Source organism: Pteropus vampyrus, unplaced genomic scaffold (assembly GCF_000151845.1).
Source record: "Pteropus vampyrus isolate Shadow unplaced genomic scaffold, Pvam_2.0 Scaffold152, whole genome shotgun sequence".
In the NCBI taxonomy this organism is placed as follows: domain Eukaryota; kingdom Metazoa; phylum Chordata; class Mammalia; order Chiroptera; family Pteropodidae; genus Pteropus; species Pteropus vampyrus.
In genome coordinates this window covers 3,118,791-3,140,382 of record NW_011888933.1, presented here as the reverse complement: position 1 = coordinate 3,140,382, position 21,592 = coordinate 3,118,791, and the positions used below count along the sequence as shown (strand labels likewise).

Below are 21,592 nucleotides of genomic sequence, written 5' to 3'. Positions count from 1 at the left end.
AGGATGACAGACAATAATACAAGCCAGCTCTTTTCTTCCAAATAGACACAAACATTTTCGAATGATGCCTCTGTTGATATTGGGGTTACCTTTTTGGTGAATGGGTGAAGTAGTCTCAGAGATTTCTAGGGGTCCAAATTTCTCTGGGCTTCTATGGGAAATTTCCAGCTCTAGTCTTAGGATTATCTAAAGTTGAGCTGCCCAATATGATTTCCATTGAACATGTATAGAATCTGCATATTTTCGAGGTGCTAGGAAACTGTGTTTAATAAAATTATATTCAGTTACTCAGTCATACCAGGCACATCTCAAATGCCCAGTAGCCATGTGAAAAGCACAGATTTCTCCTTCATTGCAGTAAGTTGTGTTGGAGAATGCTGCTCTAAAGGGAGGGATTGACTGGGTTCTTTTTGAAGCACGTGTAAATTAATGTAGAAGAGGGAGATGAGCCTCATGCCTAGGCCAAGCAGAGTAGAAGCCGCAATCCGACTTCTTTAGTTCCTTTTGCAAGGATTCAGGGGTGTTTGAATGGATTTTGCACATTTTGCTCCTTTTTTCTTTTTTTCATTCATAAAGTTCTCTCCTACCTGATCCAATGTCTGTGTCTGAGAAAGAGATGAGAGACACAAACAGTTTAGAGTGAAAAAGATTTCAATACTTGGTGGAAATCTATAAGGATTCTGGGAACCCACCAAAGCTAATATCAAATAGAAACTACTAGGCAGAGTTCAAATGTGTTGAAAAGAAAGAAAAATGTTGATTGTTTAAAGGGCGAGTGGAAAAACCCCTATTGGCCAGAAACTGGACTTCAGCTTCAAACAAAAGAATGAAAAATGAGGAGCTATTACATTTTGACTGAAGCTTTGCCTCTGAGAGAGATACAGCTAAATATTAACAAGGGCCAGGTAGTAAATTACAGATTAAGAGGTAATTATGCCTCATATCTCCCTCTTTCAGGATGAGAGCTTGTTGATGTTAGGGCTCAGATAAGGGGAAGCACCATGTGACAGGTGGCATCTATTGTGGGAGCATGAAACTTCTGGCGCTTTTAAATCCTGTGTTCCCAGGAGACAAGACCCAATGTCTTACTTGCTTGCATACCTCCTGCATAGTCATGCTTCCATGATCAGTTAATAAGTACGATGTGATGAACACAGATGGAGAACTGTACCTGAAACAAACCTCTAGTAATAACCAATGGTTGAATGGGTTGGTGGTTAAAGAGCTGGATCCAGTTCCATAAACTGCATCAGCTGGGGCTCGGAACATGTTCCTGCAAACTTCCCACTCCTGTGAGGTAAGTTTTTTGTTGTTCTCGAATAGGGTCTTTCCTTTGCTGCTAAATAAAGGTCATGAGGTAAAAAGCTGGGAATCCCCCTCACTACTGCATTTTAAGGGCCATGTTCTTGGTGGCTTTTCCCAGAAACTTGAGACATCTGCCTCCTATCTAAAGAGTGCCTGGAGGGGAAATGTGAAAAAAATGCTTGTCCAGGTGTCCTTCAGTGGAAGTGCAAATATTGAGGACAATGTGTAAATATAATACCTTAGGACAGAGGTTCCCAAATTCCTGGCCTGTTAAGCATCTGCATCAGAATCGCCTAAAATGTGTGTTAAAATACAAATTTTCAGACACCACCCCAGAAGCAAGGAATCCAACCTGCAGGACAATGGCACACTCACCCTCGGTGACTCTGATGAACTCCTCAGTTTGAGCATACCTGGCTGGAATGCCCATCTTTCCAGTGGGGCGTGGCTAGGTTACAGCTTTCTCTTAGCATCTCTTACAAATCTGTTTCATGTTTCCCACATCCCTTCCTGTCAAAGGAATGGAATGTAGGGTGGGATTATCTATTATTATTTCACAATTAAGGATAATGATGTGAAATGTCCTAGGTGAGTCAGCGATGCTGCCAGAAATCTCAGCTTTACCAGTTAGCTGTTTTCTAGTCAGTTCGGTGTTTCTGTTCACAAGCTCATTGTTTCTGTCAATGCTACTAGCCTTTTAGTAGACAGGCTTCTTTATGGGTCAAGGATGTGGACTCACAGAATAATGAATAGTATGTATGGTTCCTGGCTCCTCACCCCTGCACCTCTGTTGGAAACCAAACCAATTGCAGCCAAACCCCTGAGATTCCAGTCTAGACAAAAACTGGGCTTAGCAGGTCTGAGCCAGCCCCAGTCTGGAGAATTTCCCTAAAGATTCATTTTACATCGGGCACGTATGAGATTTGGGTTTAGTTCCCAAGAGTCCTTGGAAGTCCTGGATTAAAGCAATTCTAAGTCCTCCCTGGGCTCGAGGGGTCTTGTTCAGGCTGGGGGAGAACCAGTCTCCCTTTGAATCTTCCCTGGTCTGATAAAGGGCTTTGAGCTCCTAGAAGTGAAAGCAACACCAGAAGGGCTACCACAGGTAGTATTACCATTATTTATTGAGTGCTGCCCCCTAGAGGATTAAAAAATGGAGTCCTGAGGGCTCTGAACCAGACACCAGACCTCTACCCAACTGTAGAAAATCAGGCCTAATTTACTCAAGTGGACTGATGAGAAGTCTTGTAGCAGTGGTTCTGACTCCCAGGAAGTAAGTTAGATCCCTCTTTAGAATACCTCGGAAAAATGAAAATCCATAATGCTGGGGATCAAATCCAGGAACAGACCTCCAAAACTGGCACACCTCTTTACCAGACCAAGAAATCTGGAAGCAGCCTGAGAAGACCCTCAACCCTCAGACCCCAAGACCAGAAGCCCAGAGTTGTCATTCTTGTGGTTTCCCAATGGGATTCAGTTTATTTGTTCTCTCTCTCCTATTCCCTGTGCCCTTCCCCTAAAACTCTGGCTACAGTGTTCTCAGAAACAGGATTCTTCCATGCTGGGCACTTGTAGAATGGTTTGGCAAGCCTGGTAAGTGATAAGGAGAGGTGATACTAAGTGACTCTCTCCACCGGGGCACTGTGAATGTAGATAGTGTTATTTGTCCTTAGGTTAGCATCTTGGCCATAATAGAAGCAGGTATCTCTGCTTAAATTTCAAAATCCAAACTGCCTCTTTACTCCATTAAATACTAGGGAATGGCAGTCTTTCTTTACAATTGACATTTAAACAGGAAAGAAAAGTAAATCTGGAGTTTTTAATATTGTGGATGTGCTCTCAAGCCAAGGAAAGAAGAAGGGAAATAAGGGAAAAAGAGAGAGAAAAAAAAAAAATGAAAGGTAACCTTTAGTCCCGGCCATATGCTTGCTGTAAGAACTCACCAGGCCTCTGTTAAATGCCCTTTCAAACCAGGCATCTAAGATTCACAGTGTGATATGCAGCCTGTGGATTTACACAGCGCTATAAAACTCCTCCACGGCTTGGCTCCACTGTTTGCAAATCACTTCTGATTCAATTTTGTTTTGGTTATCTCAGTGTAAATAACAGTTAAGTGGGAGTTACAGATTTTTCAAACACTAAAAGTGATAAACAAAGCTAATGGCAAGTCCAGATAAGAAGAAAAACCACCCAGAAGAATCCACAAGTACAAGCAAAAAAATAAATGGGATAGTCAGATGCGTGTGTTTCTTGTCACCAAAACTTTATTTTTCTTAATCTGCGAAGTGGCTGAAAAGGTATATGCAGGGTGTCGTTCCTGTTGGAGTCTTTATGATAATGTAGTCATAGATGCCTAGTGAAGCAAGGTAGTTTGGAATCCACGAAGCATCCTCAGAAACAAAGATACAAGTGTTTCCCCAACTGTTAGCTTGCAGCTCTCTCTAAACAGTTTTCACGCCTCCATTTTAAAATAGTTAGCATAATGCTGTGGTTTTTTTCCCCTCCCTACGTTGTGGCCATATTTCCATGGGGAAAATGTGAACAAAAGTAGTTACCGTACCATTTCGAGAAGGCTTCATGTATCTCTGTACTTTTTTGGAGGGCTGGGGGGACACAATTTAATTACCCGAAAAAATTTTTTGAAGAAAGTCCTCTTCTAATAGTTACAAGTTAGAGACGCAGGGAGAACTAAATCTTCACCTAGAGAGGAGGGGAGTTTGTTTGGGACACAACAAAGGATCTGAGTAGTAAACGCAGGGTGTTTAGGGTTTTATTCAGCGGGAGCTGAGCATGTGTGCCGCCGCCACGCACTGTTGCCTTGTGCGAACGCATGGCTGAGCTGCCGCCTGGCTCCCCACTCCAAACACCTTACGCCACCCAACTCCTCTTGTAACGCCATTGCGCGTGGCATTGTGTTGGGTTCTACATGTGTGGCATCGAAGTCAGGGAATTTGGTGGGGACAAGGAATTCCCTCCGTTTCCCGCGCTGTCTCCCTCCGGCGGGGGCGACGCGGCCAAGGGCAGCGCGCCCTGGAGATTCCCGGGGGCTCTCCTTCTCTGGGGCATTACGCACAGGCGGCTCCGCGCGGCCAGGCGCAGAGGAGCCCACGGTTGGCGGGAGGTGCTGGGTGGAGAGGGGCTGCTGGGTGGGAGCTGCTTTAACTTTGATCCGGCCGCCGCCGGAGGGAAGCCGCCGCCGCCGCCGCCCCGCCCGAGCTGGGTGCCGCGGCGCTCGGCTCTGCGCCGCGCGTCTCCGCGGCTGCCTCTTTAATCAGGAACACAGAAGGGGCGGGCCCTGAGCCGGCGCGTAATCGGATAGCTCTGCCGCGGCTCTGACATCCACATGCTGCTCGGCCTGAAAAGGCAGGGGGGAGCCGGAGGGGAAGCAGAGAACGCGAGCGAGGCAGCAGCCCGCAGCCCGCCCCTAGCACATCCTCAGACGCGCAGACACTCGGCGAGGCGCTGGGCGAGGTGGAGGTGAAGGCGGGCGCGAGCGAACTCGGAGAGGGGCTCGCTCACTCCTAGGCGATCCCAGCCTCCGCCGCACCACCAGCAGCAACAGCAACAGCCAACAGCAGCAGCGGCAGCTTCCTTCCTCAGACTCCCCTTGTGAAGCTGGCCAAGCGGGTGTAGCCGTTTGGGGAGGCTCCCGCTAGGGGAACCCGGCGAGGGCAAGAGCCGGGCGGCCGCCTCCCACTCCGGCCGTCCGGCGGTGGGTGCCTCCGCCTGCGCGTTGGTCCCAGATTCTGGGAGATGTGTGTCAGTTTACGCCTTTGAAATCACACAGCTGCCTGGGGGCCGTGTGATGCCCAAGGCAAGTCTTGGCTTTTATTTTTATTATATATCTCTCTATATTTTTTACCCTTGGCTTTCGGGAAATATTCGTGATGTTATAGGATAAAGGAAATGATACTTTGAGGAACTGGAGAGAACATAGATCCGTTTTTGTTTTTAAGAGAGGAAACCCGTCCCCTCTTCCGGGCTTGCTCCCTTTTTGCTGATTTCAAGAGCGACCCACCTCCTGGTGAGGTGGGGATCCAGCAAGAATAAAGGTGAAGACGGGCCGCCAGGACCCAGGAGGGAAACATTGACCATTAGAAATCTTTGCAGAAGACACTGTAAGGAAGAACATAAGAGCAAGAAAAACACAGACTTACAATTATACAAGAAACCTACACATCCAGCTCTGGAGAGAGCTTTCTCCAAAATGGATATGTTTCCTCTCACCTGGGTTTTCTTAGCTCTCTACTTTTCAGGACACGAAGTGAGAGGCCAACCAGGTAAGCCCCTGAAAGTTTTTTCTATTCATTTCAACATGCTCCCTTTAAAAGCAACTGCTAATGCAGGGGGTGCCAAACGTAATGTCATAGGAGGCTCCCTCAATACTGAATAATTTAGAGAGGTCCCAGCCGGCCCTCCCTACACCATCGCTGCAGCTAAAACCCAACTTTTCTCTCCTGCTAGGAGTGCGTGCGTGTGTGTGTGTGTGTGTGTGTGTGTGTGTGTGTGTGTTTTGAAACATAGACAGAATTTGGCGGTGTTCAGATGTCACATATGGACTGAATCAAAGGTTTAAAAATACTACAAAGCCTTTGCATTACAGTTTTTGGGAATTTTTTTTCCTGTCTTGAAGCAGAGCACATCTCCCTTGAGTTTCTTCAACCTAGCCAGCGAAATATAAATCATTTGCATTCCCTCCGCTTAGCTACATTGAGCAATGTTAACTGAAGGGCTTGGGAAAGACAAGAGTCTAGTTCTGGTTTTCCAGTGCTGTAGAATCTTTGCAGAATGTGCGGATACTCCTCAAAATCACAGGGCTCAGGCTAATGGAGCAAGTTGGCTTGCGGCTGAGCTAGGGGCTTGGGGCTTGGGGCTTGAGGCTGGGCGCTGCTGGCAACTGAAGCGGTTAATCGTCCCTGCTCTCTTTCATGCATCCATGTGTTTTCTGGGAAAGTAAATCATGTGTTCTTTTAAAAATTATTATTAGATAAAACAAACTGCCTGGCCCTCCAAGGTCTCTCATTCTTATGAAGTGGTTAGAAACTTTTGAGTGGAATTTGTTCTCAACCACTGCCAAAAAGGGTATGTGGACTGAATACAGAGATAAGCACTGCAAGGCCCAGAACGTCTGGGGCCAGTATTTGCCGGTGTTTGGGATGGGGGGTCTGGCTACCGCTGGACCTCTGGTTTCAGGGAATCTGGTGGGGCTTGTCCTTCCTTTGCCACACCACTCTCCAGGGTGAGCCTCTCTCCCCTCTGAGAACAGTGTCTGGAATCTGACAAAACTCTTAGAAGCTGCTACAGGTGATTGAGAATGGGGAAGCCATCTATGGAGGAAAGAGAAAAGAGAGGAGAAAAAGCCCTCCCTCGAGGCACTTCCAAAGCTATGGCGGCAGTGGTAGGGCTAACCTCTTGCAGCCTCCTGGGCACCTCCGCCATCACAACCGGCCAGTAGGTCCAGTGGCAGCCTGCTCTGACTACAGGGTAAGCTTTGAGCCTGGTTCTCACCTCCCAACACATGCACACATACCCCACTTTAAGCTTGGGTGTTTATTCGAACGGGAGGAAGATTCACGAATGCCCTTGCCATCCAAATCCACACGTTTGCTGTACCTTCTCTGTCACAACTGGTCTTTAGAGCAACTGCAAATCCTATCAGAGATGGGTGCAGGTCCCATTTGGGCAGATTTCCTGTGTCTCTCCATTCCATCCTGCCTTAATTTTAAGTTCTCAGTTTGAAGCGACATTAGATTACCTCCCGCAGACCTGGAGGCTGCATAAATTATATATGTTTTATAGGATTTGCTCTGTGTGTGTGTGTGTGTGTGCACGCGCTAGAGAGTGCGGTGAGGATGCCCACGGAATGTTATGTATTCGGGCACGGTATCTGGTAGGCCCCGGTGCGCGAGTGCGCGCACACACCGGCACATACACACAGACATACACACACACACACAACTTAAGGTTCAGTGTGCTGTGCAGAGCGGGAGGGGTCGTGAACACGCGGGGCCATCTCCTACCCCAGATGTTCGCACATCTGTCTCCGAGCGCTGCGTTAAGTGTGTACGTGTGTGTGCGACACCCCTCGGACCCACTCCGGCTCCGCCACCTGCCTCCCGCGCTCTCTGCAGAGCCCCCTCCCATCCTAGCCCTGGGCCGCGCTGCGTCACTTCAAAAGAAGCCCAGAGGCGCGGGGCGCAGGGCAGGTCACCCACTACGAGGCCGCAGGCTGCCTCGGATGCGGGGTGGGACCTCCTGGTGGGACGTGGAGCTAACACCACCCGGGGTAGATCTTCTCCAGCCTCCCGAAAAGGCGATCGCAAGTCGCGGGCTGCTAGGGCTTTCCGTCGGAGCAGCCGACTGGCACACGGGCAGCTGGCGGCGGGTGGCAGAGGGCGAGGCCCAGCGAGACCTCTGACTCACCCAGTGCGCGCCGGCCAGGAGTCCCGGCCCAGTCGGCGGCAGAGGCGGCGGGAACCTATCCCGAGGAGTCAGGGCAAAGGGAGGGCGGAAGGTGCAAGCAGAAGAGCAATAGAGCAAATAACCTTGCGGTGCGCGGCCTCTGGGACCGGCTGGCGGCGGGGAGGCCGCGTGCGCATAGCGCCCTAGGCTCCCCTACTCTTTGACACGCCGCATGGCCAGATTGCAGCGCTGCTGCCTTTCTGCCTTCCTCCTGCTGGGGCTCAGGGACTCGGGACCGCTTGGCGGGCGCTGCCTGGAGCTCCCCCTCCTGCCTCCCGCTTAACACTCAGCTGCATCCTCCCTGTCCCACGCCGCCACTGGAGAGCCGGCTCTGAAGGGCTGAGGCCCGGGACCCGCGGGGCTGGGGATGTGAGCACTGGCCGAGCTCGGTGGCGGGAAGCTGGGGTGGGATTTTGGAGCCGAGGGCGGAGAGGGACGGAAATGAATCAGCTGGAGCCGCGAGAATGCGAGCAACTTGCACCGCCTCTAGTAGCGCTGCGCGCCAAGCGCCCTCCGGTGCGCTGGAACAGGTGAAGAGCGCGTGGCTCGCAGGCATCCACGTGTTTGGGGACGTGGTGACCCCTAGCCCACCCCACCTCACCCCACCCCGTAGCGCCATCTCTAACGCCGCATCGATTTGTTTGGGCTACGCAGCAGAAACAGAGCCGAGCGATCCATAAACATTCTATTAGGCAAAAATATTCCCAGCGAAAGCAAAACCAAGGCTCAAGCCTGCGCAAAGTTGGCCGCCTCTAACTCCTCCAGCCTTGTCCCCTCCTCCACCTCCTGACTTAGGACACCCCCAAGGAGAAGCTTGCGGCATTTCCTCGACACCGCCCATTGCCAGAAAGTTAAGTCGCCGCTGCAGTTCCCTGCTTGGAAGAAACCTCTGCAGTCGCCGGCGAGTTCTGCCTCCCCTCCCCCGCCACCTCACTCTTTGCTTTCCCACCTGAGAAAAAGAAATATTCACGGCCAATGCTTCATTTTCATTGATTGACTTCTTTTTAATAGCAACACAAGTTAATGAAGGAGAGGCGAGCTGTGATTAAGCGGTTGTCCCCACCCTTCGCCTAGGGCTGACTGCTCCGCAGTTTTTCCCACCAGGTCCCCGGACGCCCGGCTTCTGGTGAGGGTGGCGAGGAGTGGGCACCAGCAGAGCAAATGTCTTGGGGCTGGCGGGGGATGATTGTAGAAAGAACTGGTCGACTCCCTGGGAATCAAGGGGGTGTGGGAGTGCGAATCAGCTTTCCAGGCCAAGCTTAGGAGATTCGGCTCAGCCTTGTCGCCCCTTCTGCGGCTCCGGTTGAATTTGTAAGGGGAGGGGATTGACGCTCTGGTTTATTGGCGTGTGCTCACTGCTCGCCTCCCTTCCTCCCTCCCTCCTGCTCCCTTCCTATCGGTTTCAGACTGAGAGAGCCCCCTGGCGCTAGCCATTCCCTGTCAGCGCCTGGCCACGAAACTCGCCTTTGCTACAGTTAACCGTGGTCCACGGGGTACTTACGTTATGCTCAGGAAATCATTCAAGCCCTGACAATGGATTTCTTCAGATGGTAGCAACTCCCAGCCCCAACGTCCACATCGCTTGAGGCCAAAAGAAGTCGGACCCTATAACCAAGCCTACCTACACCCCCACCCCCGCCTCTGCCTGGAGAACTTTGATCTGTGCTTAGGTTTTAACACCATTGCCATGGACACGGCAGTCGCGGTCAATTCAACCTTCTGTCTGAACTGGATGATCAGATAAGAGGTGTAAATTGGCTGTGGGAGACAGGTTTCGGTTCAAACAAATCCTGAAAGAGAAGCGATGATGGTCTTGGCGCCGGATAAGAGTTTGAAGAGGGTTTCTTTTTTAGCTTGTCTCCCCCCAAATACGGTATAATTATGAGCAGGCACAATAATTTGCAAAACTATAAACTCTTAGATGCTACACAGACAGCTTGCTCTAGGCTCTGGGGACTGGTCTCATGCCCACATTCATTGGATGCCCAGTAAACTTTACCCCATAAACTGCCACTGGAGGTAGTGAAACTGTTGCCAACACAGCACACAGTGCAAAACAGTGGGAAGAGGAAAGCTCTGCCTGAGGGCTGCAGGGCAAGCCCCTTCTTGTCCAAGATGTGTCTGGTAGAATTGTGAATGCCCAGGCAGCACCACAGGTTTGGACTTTCATGGCATTCTGTGGAGCCTTCAGATGAAGCCACAGAGCATCCAACTAGCAAACTGAAAGGCAGGAAGGCTGCAGTGACTGGAACCCTAGGACTCCCGCTATCTACCAAATGGCTTTCCACCCCTGCTATTAAATGTGAAGTTCACACTGGCAACGAAAGGCCGGTTCCTATCTTCATGGTATAGAAAAAGCTAAGAGCCCAAATGCCAGTTCATACGCATTGAATTGAGAGGCATGAATGCAAATAACAGTTGCGGGGGGAGGGGAGACTGTCCACGGGGAGAGACACCATGGACTAGATGAGTACCTTGCCTGGTCTTTTTCATTTCATTCAACTGCTCATTAAAGCAAGAGAATGAGCTGACTTTTCTTGACCCAAGTGTGGGACAATTCTGAGTTGACAGAATTCAGAGCCAGGTTCATTGGTAAAGAGTTTTCAGAATATATTCCCTGAAAGTCCAGTGTGGAAAGACTTTAGGAAATAGAGATGTGATTTTCTTTCTTTTTTAAGGGTAAAGCAGAAGCATAATACCTTTTTAATTTTTTGCACTGACAAGAAAGGACTTGAAAAGTGACGTCAGGGAAGTAGCTTGTAATATCATTAACATATTTGAGGTATTATATCACCTGACCCATCACTTGCCACTGGACAATCCTTGAGGCACCCTCCTTGAGTGGCAGACATGCGTTTGATCCCCAGTAATTAGTCTTTGTACTGTTCTTTCCAGGTAAGAAATTCTTTTTTTTTTTTTTTTAATTAACCCATTCCTGGGAAATACTGTGGAAATTTGTCCTGGAGAGCCTGCTTTGGTGAGAAATAGCCTAGAGGTTTGATGGTTTCCTTACCTAACAGGATTCGGTGGGGTTGGATTCCTAGACACAGTGGCCTTGTAGTGTGGCTGGCCCTCCAGGAGAAAGCATCTTCTAAAGGTTTAGGAAGCTGTCAAGTTTAGATAAGGCTGAGCTCCAATCCTATGGGACCTTGGTTGTATTAATAAGGAGAAATTAATTTTTAACCACTGGGAACATTGCCAAATTATGTGACCTTTGGCAGACCAGCTGTGCTATAAAAATAAATCCCCCATTTCTGAAAATGCTGCTCCTATCCAGTAGAACAATAACAGCGTGGCATTTAGCATAAACTAAGAGTGGGGTTGAGAAGAAAGGAGAAAAATGGGAGTTGTCAACAAAAAACCCTCCGGTGTTGTGACACAGCGTTTCATACCTGAGCATCCTATCCACCTCACCACACCCCCAAACACACACCTTGGTTTCCAGTCCACAGGAAAGAGAGCCAGGATGACAAGGAGCAGGGTGCCTGTGTGTTCAGGGAGTGGAGAAGGTGTTAAGTGCTTCCAGCTTTCTCACACTCCAGCCTTGAACACATTTCTCATTGTCCACACAGACGGATTACTGGCACAGGAAAAGAAAAAGGAGTTTTCAAAACAGGCAAAACATTTGTCTTTTCCTAAATGCCACAAAATAAGTGAGTCACATATAAGTTTTGGGGGGACCTTCATTGGGCTTTCCAGCTTCTGAAGCATGGGAGCCAGACTGCTTGGCTTAAAAATCTAGCTCAGCCACTTGCCAGTCTGTGGTCCAGAATACTTCATCTCTTTGTACCTCAGTTTCCTTATCTATAAATGTCTTTGATAATCATACCTACTTCACAGGGTTGTTGTGCTAGGACAGATTACATAGAATACTGGCTAGTACCTTTTAAGCTTATTCTGAAGTCATTTAATCTTCAAAACAGCTTCAGTGGGGTTAACTGTATCTCATAATCACAGAAAGTACACGATAACCGTTGTGCTAAGTTTATGTTATTTTTGAGTTTTTTTTTAATAAGTAAATAATTACACTCACAGCTCTTACCCCACTAAACTTTTGCCTGTGTTTTATAAGCGTCAGATTATCTCTCAACACAGTTCTTCAGAGATGGATATTCTCTGCTGGGTTCTCATCTCAGATTTACAGCTCTTTGCGTTTTGTTGTTGTTGTTTTGGTTTTTTCGTTTTTGTTTTTGTTTTATTTTAAATCCTTCTCCTTTCCATTTCTCCTCTTCTATCATTCATCAGGAAAGTGTGCTCAGTGGGGAGCCCAGTGTTGAAGGTGCTCTCCCTCCCCCCACCCCACGAAATGTGTAATAACTTCTACTCCAGCATTAAGGCCTCTCAGCAGCTGAACTCAAAAAAGTCGTTATAAAGACAAAATAGCTTTTACCCAGCAAGACTCTTAATAATCCCATTTCCCTCTGGGTCCTCATAAAAGAGTCATGATCTAATCCAGAAAAAAGGAAGGGACCCTGGGACTGACAAAGAAAGCTCTCCGGGTTGTGTGCGGTGATTGGGGCTGCTTCTTGCCTAATGCGCATGTCCAGTTGTGACCCTGCCTCACTGCGTCCAAAGATCCTTTGATAACTAGTCGTTTTGTTCTGGCCAGTCTTTCAGTGAAGAAGATAAAGGGAATTAAAATTACTGGACCGAGTGGTAATAATAATTGTTTTGATAAAGGGAGAAAATGAAACATATGTGCCCAAAAGTCATATCTTGGGGACCAGGGGGAGAGGAGAAGGGTATCTGGTACCTTTCAAGCCTATTCTGAAGTCATTTAATCTTTAAAATAAATGTGGAATGGGTAGAGAGAAGTACACTAGACACCCAGCAAGAGGCAGTTCATTACCAGCCAACAGTTTAGTGATCAAGTAATAGTTTGCATCGTCCTGGTGCTAGTGACAACAAATATCTAGAACTTACCTATGGCAAGGTAGGGGCTGGAGTGAGGGGGCAAGAAAACCCTCTAATAAATCATTTTACCTTTACTAGAATTAAAATGTAAGTATCTTTTGAACTTCATCATTATTATCTGAGGTTAGGCTGTATTGGGAGATTTAGTTCATACTAACTCTGCCTTGACTTATGACTAGGTAATGTTATCCTAAACAAGTTGTTTAAACACTCAGTTCACCACTAAAAAAAAAAAAAAATCCCACTTAATAGCAGCTGTGGGCTGGGAAGGAAGAGTCATAGCAGGAGAAGCAGAATAATTTGTGATAAAGCTTTCTTAGAATTTATGATACCTACTGATACTTTTGGTGTTACTTTAACCTGTTAGTAAGTAATTTATCAGTTCCTCAAACCTCACTGAGTCTGATTCTTGGGAAAGGCTCTGGGTTCGATCCTGTAGGGCTTCCTGAAGATGAGTCAGAAAGGGGTCATGCCCTCACGTTGCCGTGGTCCAGCCAAATGGATAAGGGCGTTCAGAGTTCTCACACACCTGAGAAGATACTGAAGAGCTTCAGTCTCCAAGGTTTGAGATAGGGAGAGGAGAAACCCTACGACTAGTGCGGGTCATCAGGGAAGGCAGAGGTGGCAGCTGAGCCTGGATTGAGAGAATAGATGGGATTTAGAGCTGGAAAAGCATACCGGGGAAAGGGGACGGTGGGAACAGAGAAACGGACACCGGATTTATTTGAGGAACACTCAGAAGCTGCAGTTTAGAATGTGTTGAGGGAAATAATTGTAAATAAGGTTGGAAATAGTAGCTTGGGCTAAATGTAAGGCCCAAATTGCTAGGCTAAGGGGTTTCAATTTCATTTAGTAACCAATGGGGAGCCATTGACGTTTCAACATAAGCCTTCAGTTAATCAAAATAAATGAAAAAAATATTATGTTACCTTTTTTTTTTCTTTCTTTGGTTTTTGGAGAGACCTCAAAATTATTATTCTTCTATTTCCTTCCCCAAATGTCTGTCGAAATGGTCAGGAATTGTAATCCCAGATCTCTCATCAATGGCATCAAAATTGCATTTGCAATGAGGGCTGGAAAAGAGTGGACATAAATATAAGCTAATGATATTATATTGGCTGCCCTATTGGAATTGCATTTGTTTATGATATAAGATGACAAATAACAAGGTTACCACAGGTGGCATGATTCGAGGTCAGGGGAGGTAATCACATCAAACTTACATTTTAACGATTCAATGAAGGTTTGTTTTTAGAATCCAGATTGAGGAGAAGAGACTTTCCAATGGCTCCATTTCCAGACCCAATTCCCAGTTCTCTCCTTGGCGAATCATTGGAGGTGTTCTAGAAGTGGGAGTGTGCCTCGTTCCTTTTTCCATGCTCATGTTTGGCTTCCTCCCTCCACTCTCTGATCCCCTCCTTCCTGCCCTCCCAGAGATTCTTTTATTCAGATTTTGAACTTCATCACTGCAGAAGTTCACAGAGATTCCCATTTGCTGTGCCTTCAAGAGTGCATCATTCACTGCCACTCGGCCCCATAAATTGAATAGATTGCATCCCTTCCCAGTTGCCTTAGGAAGTGGTCAAACAGTCACATTCCTGGGCTGATGGATTGGCTCATTTCTTCCCAACATAAGCCAAGATACAGATTTTATGAGACTGTCTTGTGACAGGCTGAAGTCGCTTTGAATAAAACAAAATCCAGCTTCAGCTCACACACACACACACACACACACACACACACACACACACACACTCTTAAAAAGCAGCTTAGGCCACATTATTGAGCAAAATTTGGTTAAAACCCTGGGCAGAAGTCTGTAATGATTTGGGTGAGGGATTTCAAGAAACTCTTTTTGGTCTTTCATGCATCACTATTGTTGACATACTCACACACAGAACTGTGTATCCATAATATTTATAAATACGCAGCCACAGACTCAGTTAAGAAAAGAAACTCACGTCAATAGAGCTAATGTGATTAAAAGAGACATTTGAACTCTCCATAATGCAAGACAGACATGTTCATCTGAAGAATCCTGGAGTTTTGTTTTAGGCTTACCTAAAGCAGATGAAACGGGAATAGCATCTAAATAAATATCTGGTTGTCTAGGAGAGTAGAGAATCTTTAATTTTTGATTCATTTATAGGTAATAGGATCTTTTCCCCACCTCATTATATAGACTTTACATTTTAAAACTGGAACTGACCTTTAGAATCCCTCTCCTCATTTTATTGATGAGAAAATGAAGGCTCAGAGTCGCTTACTCACTTACCCAAGGTCACACAGCTTGCCAGTGGTGAGACATATTTGAATACAAGGCTTCTTACTAGTTAAGTGGCAAGGTGACAACCCTTTCTCTTTTTAGGTAGGAGAAAGAGCTTCTTCATTGCCTTGCTACTAATAATTAAATGAAAACAGTGTTGTGAAAATAGGAATAGGATGGGATTCTGCTGTGGATAAAGGATAAAGTATAAAGTAAATAAAATGTATTATTTTTAGGGGAAATGAGACACTTTTCTCCACCAAGTGCCCTCAGGTATATATAAAAAATAGATATCTTCAAATCCTTCTACTGTTTCTCTTTTCCATGGCATTTTAAAGTTACAAGGGAGCTAAGGTCTGGTTCAGTGGGTTTCAAACCCTGTGTCAGGAAGCCCTGACGTGCTTATGGAAAAGGGACTCAGCGATGAAGGGCGGGACTTTGAGGCCCGGACACGTCACAGATTCTGGCCACCCTCCATCCCCAAGAAGAGCTCCACTTTGAGCTGCTTTGCACATTGAAGTTCTGGGTAGAGTTTTGTTCAAGGAAAAAAAAAAAAAGAAAAATGAACAAACAAACGTCTCTAAAAAGAATTTTGAAAACTACACACTTAATACAATCCACTCACTGATTTATAGTTTAGGATGCTGAGACCCAGGAAGGTCGCCAAGAATCCAGGTGCTATGCCTCTCTCCTTGCTAATATCAGCACCTACTCCCCTTCCTGGTGACCTTGTCCCATGACCCCAGACCCACACCCACATTTAACAACACCCTAAGTGATCTGATTGTTCTGTTATGGTGGGGCTGCCAGCAGGCTGTTGCCTAGTATCTCTGGCTACTGTGTTTCTCATCATTTAAAAGTCCTCAGTACAGTCAGGCTTCAGTTTTTCACGAAAATTATTGTCGAGTTCAGGCCATACGGTGTTCCTTTAAAACAACTCCAGTTTCTTTTCCTAGAAGGCAGACCAGATTTTTTAAAAGGTCTTCTCTTACTCCTTCTTAGTACTTCCTAAAAATCAAATATTGCAAGGAACCAGTGTGTTGTCTGAAACTACGTTCTGTAGGAGGGCAAGTTTCTTCTGAGGCTGGCAGAGTGCTTTAGAATTGTGAGTGGGTGCAAAATATCTTTACCTGATCCAAGGCCAGGTTACCCCTGGGCAGCATCAGATGGTGCTTAGTCCACCAGCAAATCAAGGGCATCTGAGGAAAAATTGAGAAAGAGACAGAGACAGAGAGAGAGACAGAGACAGACATATTAAAAAGATTATACACCACGATCAAGTGAGAGACAGAGAGAGACAGAAAGATAGAGAAACAGAGAGAGACAGAGACAGAGAGACAGAGACAGAAAGACAACAGAGAGAGAGAGAAATGTCAGAAATAATCTGACATTTTATATGTCAAATAAAAACACCTAAGTAGTTATTATGTCGGCGGGTAGGGGAGGAATCAGAACTTTGTGGCTTTAGAACTTAATATTCTCTATCTCAAATTACTTTTTTAAAAATTAAATTTATTGGGGCAGCATTGGTTAATATAATTATGTAAGTTTCAGGTGTACAATTTCATAATACTCGTTTGTATATTGCATTGTGTACTCACCACCCAAAGTCCAGCATCCTTCCATCACCAAATATTTGACCCCCATTACCCGCTTCGTTCCCCCATCCCCTCTGGTAACCACCAAACTGTTGTTTGAGGTCGATTTCTGTCCTGACCTGGCCCATCTCTTTGGCTTCCTTCCCAGATGTAGGAGAAAAACCTGCTCTCAACAGTCCAGGCCTGGGTTTGCCTGCTTCTCTTTGGGAAGTGAATTTGCCCCAGGTGAAAGGGTTCACAAAAGCATTGGAGAAAGAAGTCCCCTGTCAGCTCACCAAACAGGCTCCATAGTTCAGACTTCAACAGGGTCAGTTTCCCTTGGGTAAATGCGCATTGGCCTAAAGGGATTTGCCCTTGAGTTCAACTCTCTTTTAGCTGGGCTGGACCCCCTCTGAAACAGGACACAGAGCGTTTTTACTGTTTCTTTTGGAACACTATAAAGGCCTCCAAAGGAATGGATGGTATAGCTCCTCAGAAGACACAGCCCAGCTCGTTTCTCCTGGGAGCGTGTTTGCATTTAAGAAATGGAAGGTTCCAAAACCTGGAAAGGAAAGATCAATTATCAAGAGGAGGTGTAGAATGATTAAGTGTGTTTTCTTTACAAATTGTACCGATATTTTTCAAGAATTCGGTTTTCTCCAAGGAACAAAGAGATTGAAATTCTGATTTATCCTGGTGGATGTATGTCTGCACAAATGATGTGTGATATTTTGTGAGAGAGTGTGAAAGTGTGTACAGGACTAAAGTGTGAATTTCTAATATGTGTGTGTACCCGATGTATGTTCGGTATCTATGTTTGTGTGGGTTTCTGAGTGTGAGTGCCATCCAAACAAGAATGTGCGTTTATAAATGTTTGGATATTGAAAAGGCTAACTACATGCAAGCAAAGCAGATGTTTTAATGAGTTCTCAAATATTTTAAGAAGTGCCTTGATTTTCTTCAATAAAGGACAGGGGGAAAAAAAAGAAATGGGCGACTGACTCCTTTTTCTTGGAGTGAAGTAAATTTTTACCAGCAGAAAATGCAGACTATCGGCTATGAGATATATATAGTTTAAATTTTTTCTTAAGTTGGCAAATGATGGCTCTTGGTGTGGATCAGAAATGAAACCTTCCTATGAGGAACTTTCCTGTCTTTCTCGCTGATTATGTGTGCCTGCTCTAATTATCAAAAGCTTAAACTTGGGTGGGGGCAGGGTGGGATTGAGGGGAAGAAATTCTTGTTTTCTTAAAAGTTTAGTAGAAAATCTCCTCTCCTGCTAGCTTGGTAAGACAGTGGGTGGTCCAAGTCCTCACACCTCCCGCCTTCTCAGAGGGCCACTCTCAGTCCTATTTCACGCATGCGAGCCAGGACCAAAAGACCACCATTTGACTTGCTAAAATGTTGGGTGCCCAGCATGGGTGAGCGGTGTGGGCACCTGGAAAACCTTCCAGACTGGCTGCAGAGGAACTGGTGGCACCAGTCCTCACTGCTGGCCTCATCCTCATCTGGCTGGGAGGGCTGGGCCCATTGTCCTCCTGGACTGGGGAGGGTGCAGGGTCATTAGTCAGAGGATGATGTGGTCTCTGCTAGCCAGAGGAAATGGCCTGCTTTTGTTTTCCACCCAGTAGGAAATGGAACCTGAATCCATTAGATTCTGGGCAGTTCAACACAGCACAGTTTGAGCTCTTAGAGGCAGGATGCCTAAAAGGCTACTTGTGTGGATTTGTGTGTCCCAAGCATCATTGTGCAGTGTACCCATCTTTTATGCATTTAAAGCCTGTCAGGCTGGTAATCTAAAGCAGAGGTCTGGAAGACAGTAATGCCAACAGGCGGGGGGAATAGTGAAGTGCACCTGTAGAGTTAAAAAATGCATGACCCTTTCCCTCAAAGAGTGAACACAGGAGAAAGGCCCTGTCCTGTCTGGTGGCTGCTGAGCCCTAATACATAATTCACGGGCCCATGCTGCTCCATGCAGATGGCGATATTAAATCGTGATTGATGCTAAGAGAGGCACACCTCTCCGGAAGATCTCCCAGAGGCTTCTGCACATCTCCAGGTCTCTCGTGCCTTTCCATCCTCTGTCCTACTGAGGAAGGAAGCAAAACCCCCCATGTCCCAGGAACCCTTTCCTGGGGATTAAAGAACTTCACTCCCAAATATATGAGATTCTTCAAATGTCATCACCCACCTTTTCTGCCTTTGAAGATCGCCCCCTTCCTTCCTGGCACACGCCCGAAGCTGTTTACCTCCAGCCAGGCAGTGCTGGGAAGGAGTTGGCCAGCTGCTCCCCTGCAGCCGCCTTTCCAAGGGCTGGTTACCACGAGACAAAGCAGCAGCACACTCTGGTGGCGGTGACCATGCAGGAGGGACTTTGGGCAGAAAGCACGGAAAAAACACAGCCGTCCACTCAGCACAAAGCACTTTTTGTCAAAACTCTGAGGTCAGAGCCAGTGGATTCTCCAATGCAGATTTTTCCACGTGGTGTATAATGAAATAATAAATCAAATTTGTGGTGTATGTGGAATTAAGTGTTTGGGGGTTTTGCTTTTTCTTTCTTAAAAAAAAAAAAAAAAAAAAAGCTGAAATCACCCTCCAGGGTCTGTTCTGGCCCAAAGCTGAAAATGCTTCCTCTGCATCACATGTAATTGTTACCAGGCTTGCTTGTGGGTCGGCACCACAAAACCACTATTGTCAATTCTCGGAGCCGTTACTTCTGGCTGCCTGGGCTGGGCTGGGCTGGGCTGGGCTGGGCTGGGCTGGGAGACACCAGAGAACATGAAGGATTTATGAGGTAAAGATAGAGATGAGAGGTTTGAACGAGCAGAAGATGGGCAAAGGAGGGGAGACAGGAAAAGGCAGGGAGGCATGTTAAGTTCGCAGCTTTCTTGTTTTTTTTGTTTTGTTTTGTTTTGTTTTTTTAATCTCAGCATGTAATTGGGAATATTTACGACCATTTTCTAAAATATTTTCACTTGGGAAGTGTGTGTGTGTGTGTGCGTGTGTGTGCGCGCGCGCGCGCGTGTGTTTAGCTGGGTGAGTGGAGGGGAGGATGAGTTGAAATAATCTCTTCCAGTGAATGAGTAAGTAGGTTAGTCTTCTCGACTGCCATACAAGGTCTGTAAAACAGTTTTAATCAGCCACTGGTAGAGAAGAGAAACAGGGAGAGGGAAAAAATGCTGTAACATAGTTGAAGTTCTTTGGCTTGTTTGCCTTCTCTTTCAGACCCACCCTGTGGAGGTCGTTTGAATTCCAAAGATGCTGGCTACATCACCTCCCCAGGTTACCCCCAGGACTACCCCTCCCACCAGAACTGCGAGTGGATTGTTTATGCCCCCGAACCCAACCAGAAGATTGTTCTCAACTTCAACCCCCACTTTGAAATAGAGAAGCACGACTGCAAGTAAGCACTATCCTGTCCACTGTGCCTCCGAGAGGCAACTCCCACCCACCAACCCGGGCTCCTGCCACTGTCACCACCTCACGGCCACACCCCTAACCCCAGGACCTGCTGAACGGTGCTGGATCCTGACCCCAGAGGGAAACCTCAAGGTGGCATTCTCCTTCAGGGGGAAATGAAGGCCTCGCTGTCCCATAGCATGGAGGAAAGAGCCTTCTGGAGTGAGAGTGTAAAGAATAGCACCCCATCTTCAAAAACGGGTGGCAGAGGAGGAGAATTCTTTGTGGGGGCAGAGGGTGGATTAAAAATCTCCAGCTCTTGACTTTGGGATTTACCTTCCCCTTGGAGATCTCCCCATTTTCACTGCTGCTACCACACTGAGGAACCCCACCAGCTTCTTTAATAAAATAGTAGCCAAATCCCCAAGTAGGGGCTTCCTCTGCATCCAGCCGTGGAGGATCAGGCTGTTATTTTATGAAGCGGCAGCTGGTTTCCTTACAGAGAGTTAAATCTGGGTCTCCACTGGTAGGGCTAAAATTTGTGTTGATTCTTGGTTGTGCTGCACAGGTTAGAGTCTCAAAACTCAGTTTATTTAACAAACACTCTTCCAATTGCTTATAAATACCAATCTATTCAATTCTCATAACAGCCCTGGGAGATTGGGGCCTTTATGACCTTCATTTTGCGAATGAGAAAACCCAGAGACCTTCTGTCAGTCACCTGAGGTCACTTGACAGGTTCTGTCACTGTGGAAATGTGTGGCTTAGGAGACACCAAGTGGGCACTTAGACATCTGTGAGTGCTTTAAAAATGCCATGTTAACACCGAGGTCCCTATAAGTTAAGGCGAGGGAGCAGGAGCGTTGTAATGTTAAGAACGTGACTGTGCTTTGTACTGTCTAGTGGATTCTATCTGACAGTCTCTCCTCATTGAAACAAAAGTGAAAGTTTTCTGTGCAGGAGAGAATATGCTGAGATCATGTCCTGCTCCAGACACACACCAACGACGTGCCACTGTTCAGAGCCCCCTTGTGATTAATACATTGTCTGATCCTTTCCTGTGACCAAGGCATTGCATGTATTGAAAAATCGATAGAGGGGCCAGCTGGTGGGAAAGGTGCAGAGAGCAGCCTTAGGTTCAGCCAGCACTTCCTCACGGAGGAAATAGGCCCCTCTGTACCCAGTGCTGGACTGTGAGGTGGTGAATTGATGTCATTGTCATCCTCCAAGGACTACTTTGCACCTACATAATGGCTTTCTCCTAACAAGAGGTAGTCTTTGTTGAAAAGCAAAGGGTTTCCTCGGATGGATGCCTCATGTGACAAAGAGTCATAAGACAGAGTTTCTAATCCCAGATCCACTCTTGACTCAATGGATGACATAGGGTAACTCATCAGTTCCTCTTTGTCGAAGTTAAATGCACATCCCGGATACATTTGCACAGCATCTCAAGGCTGCCCATTTCCTGCCAGTGAACTTTACCAAGAATGTCTCTTAGAAGAGCTTCTTTATAAGGTGTTTTTGCTCTTGGTGCTTCTGGCGGGGCTCAGAACGTTGGCACAAACTGAAGCGTAATGCACAGGGAGCTCGGATAGGAGCTCAGAGAAATTTGACTAAGCACCTCTCTCAGCTGAGGGCCAAATTCTGTTCTGCTTATGCCAGCATATCTCCC

General features: G+C 46.7%; 1 protein-coding gene across 7 annotated transcripts in view; it reads left to right on the top strand.

Moving 5' to 3' along the window:
- Positions 1-4,631: 4,631 nt before the first annotated feature.
- The window catches only part of NRP2 (neuropilin 2), a 94,880-nt gene continuing 77,919 nt past the window's right edge, over positions 4,632-21,592 (top strand). For 3 of the 7 annotated variants that reach the window (XM_011369682.2, XM_011369683.2, XM_023536248.1), the window contains exons 1-2: positions 4,634-5,582; positions 19,747-19,924. In XM_011369682.2, the coding sequence (XP_011367984.1) occupies positions 5,510-5,582; positions 19,747-19,924 (251 nt within the window). In that variant the 5' untranslated portion in view covers positions 4,634-5,509. Of the gene's footprint in view, positions 5,583-19,746; positions 19,925-21,592 lie in introns of all 7 variants that reach the window. The other 4 variants (XM_011369681.2, XM_011369680.2, XM_011369685.2 and 1 more) reach the window with 2 other exon arrangements.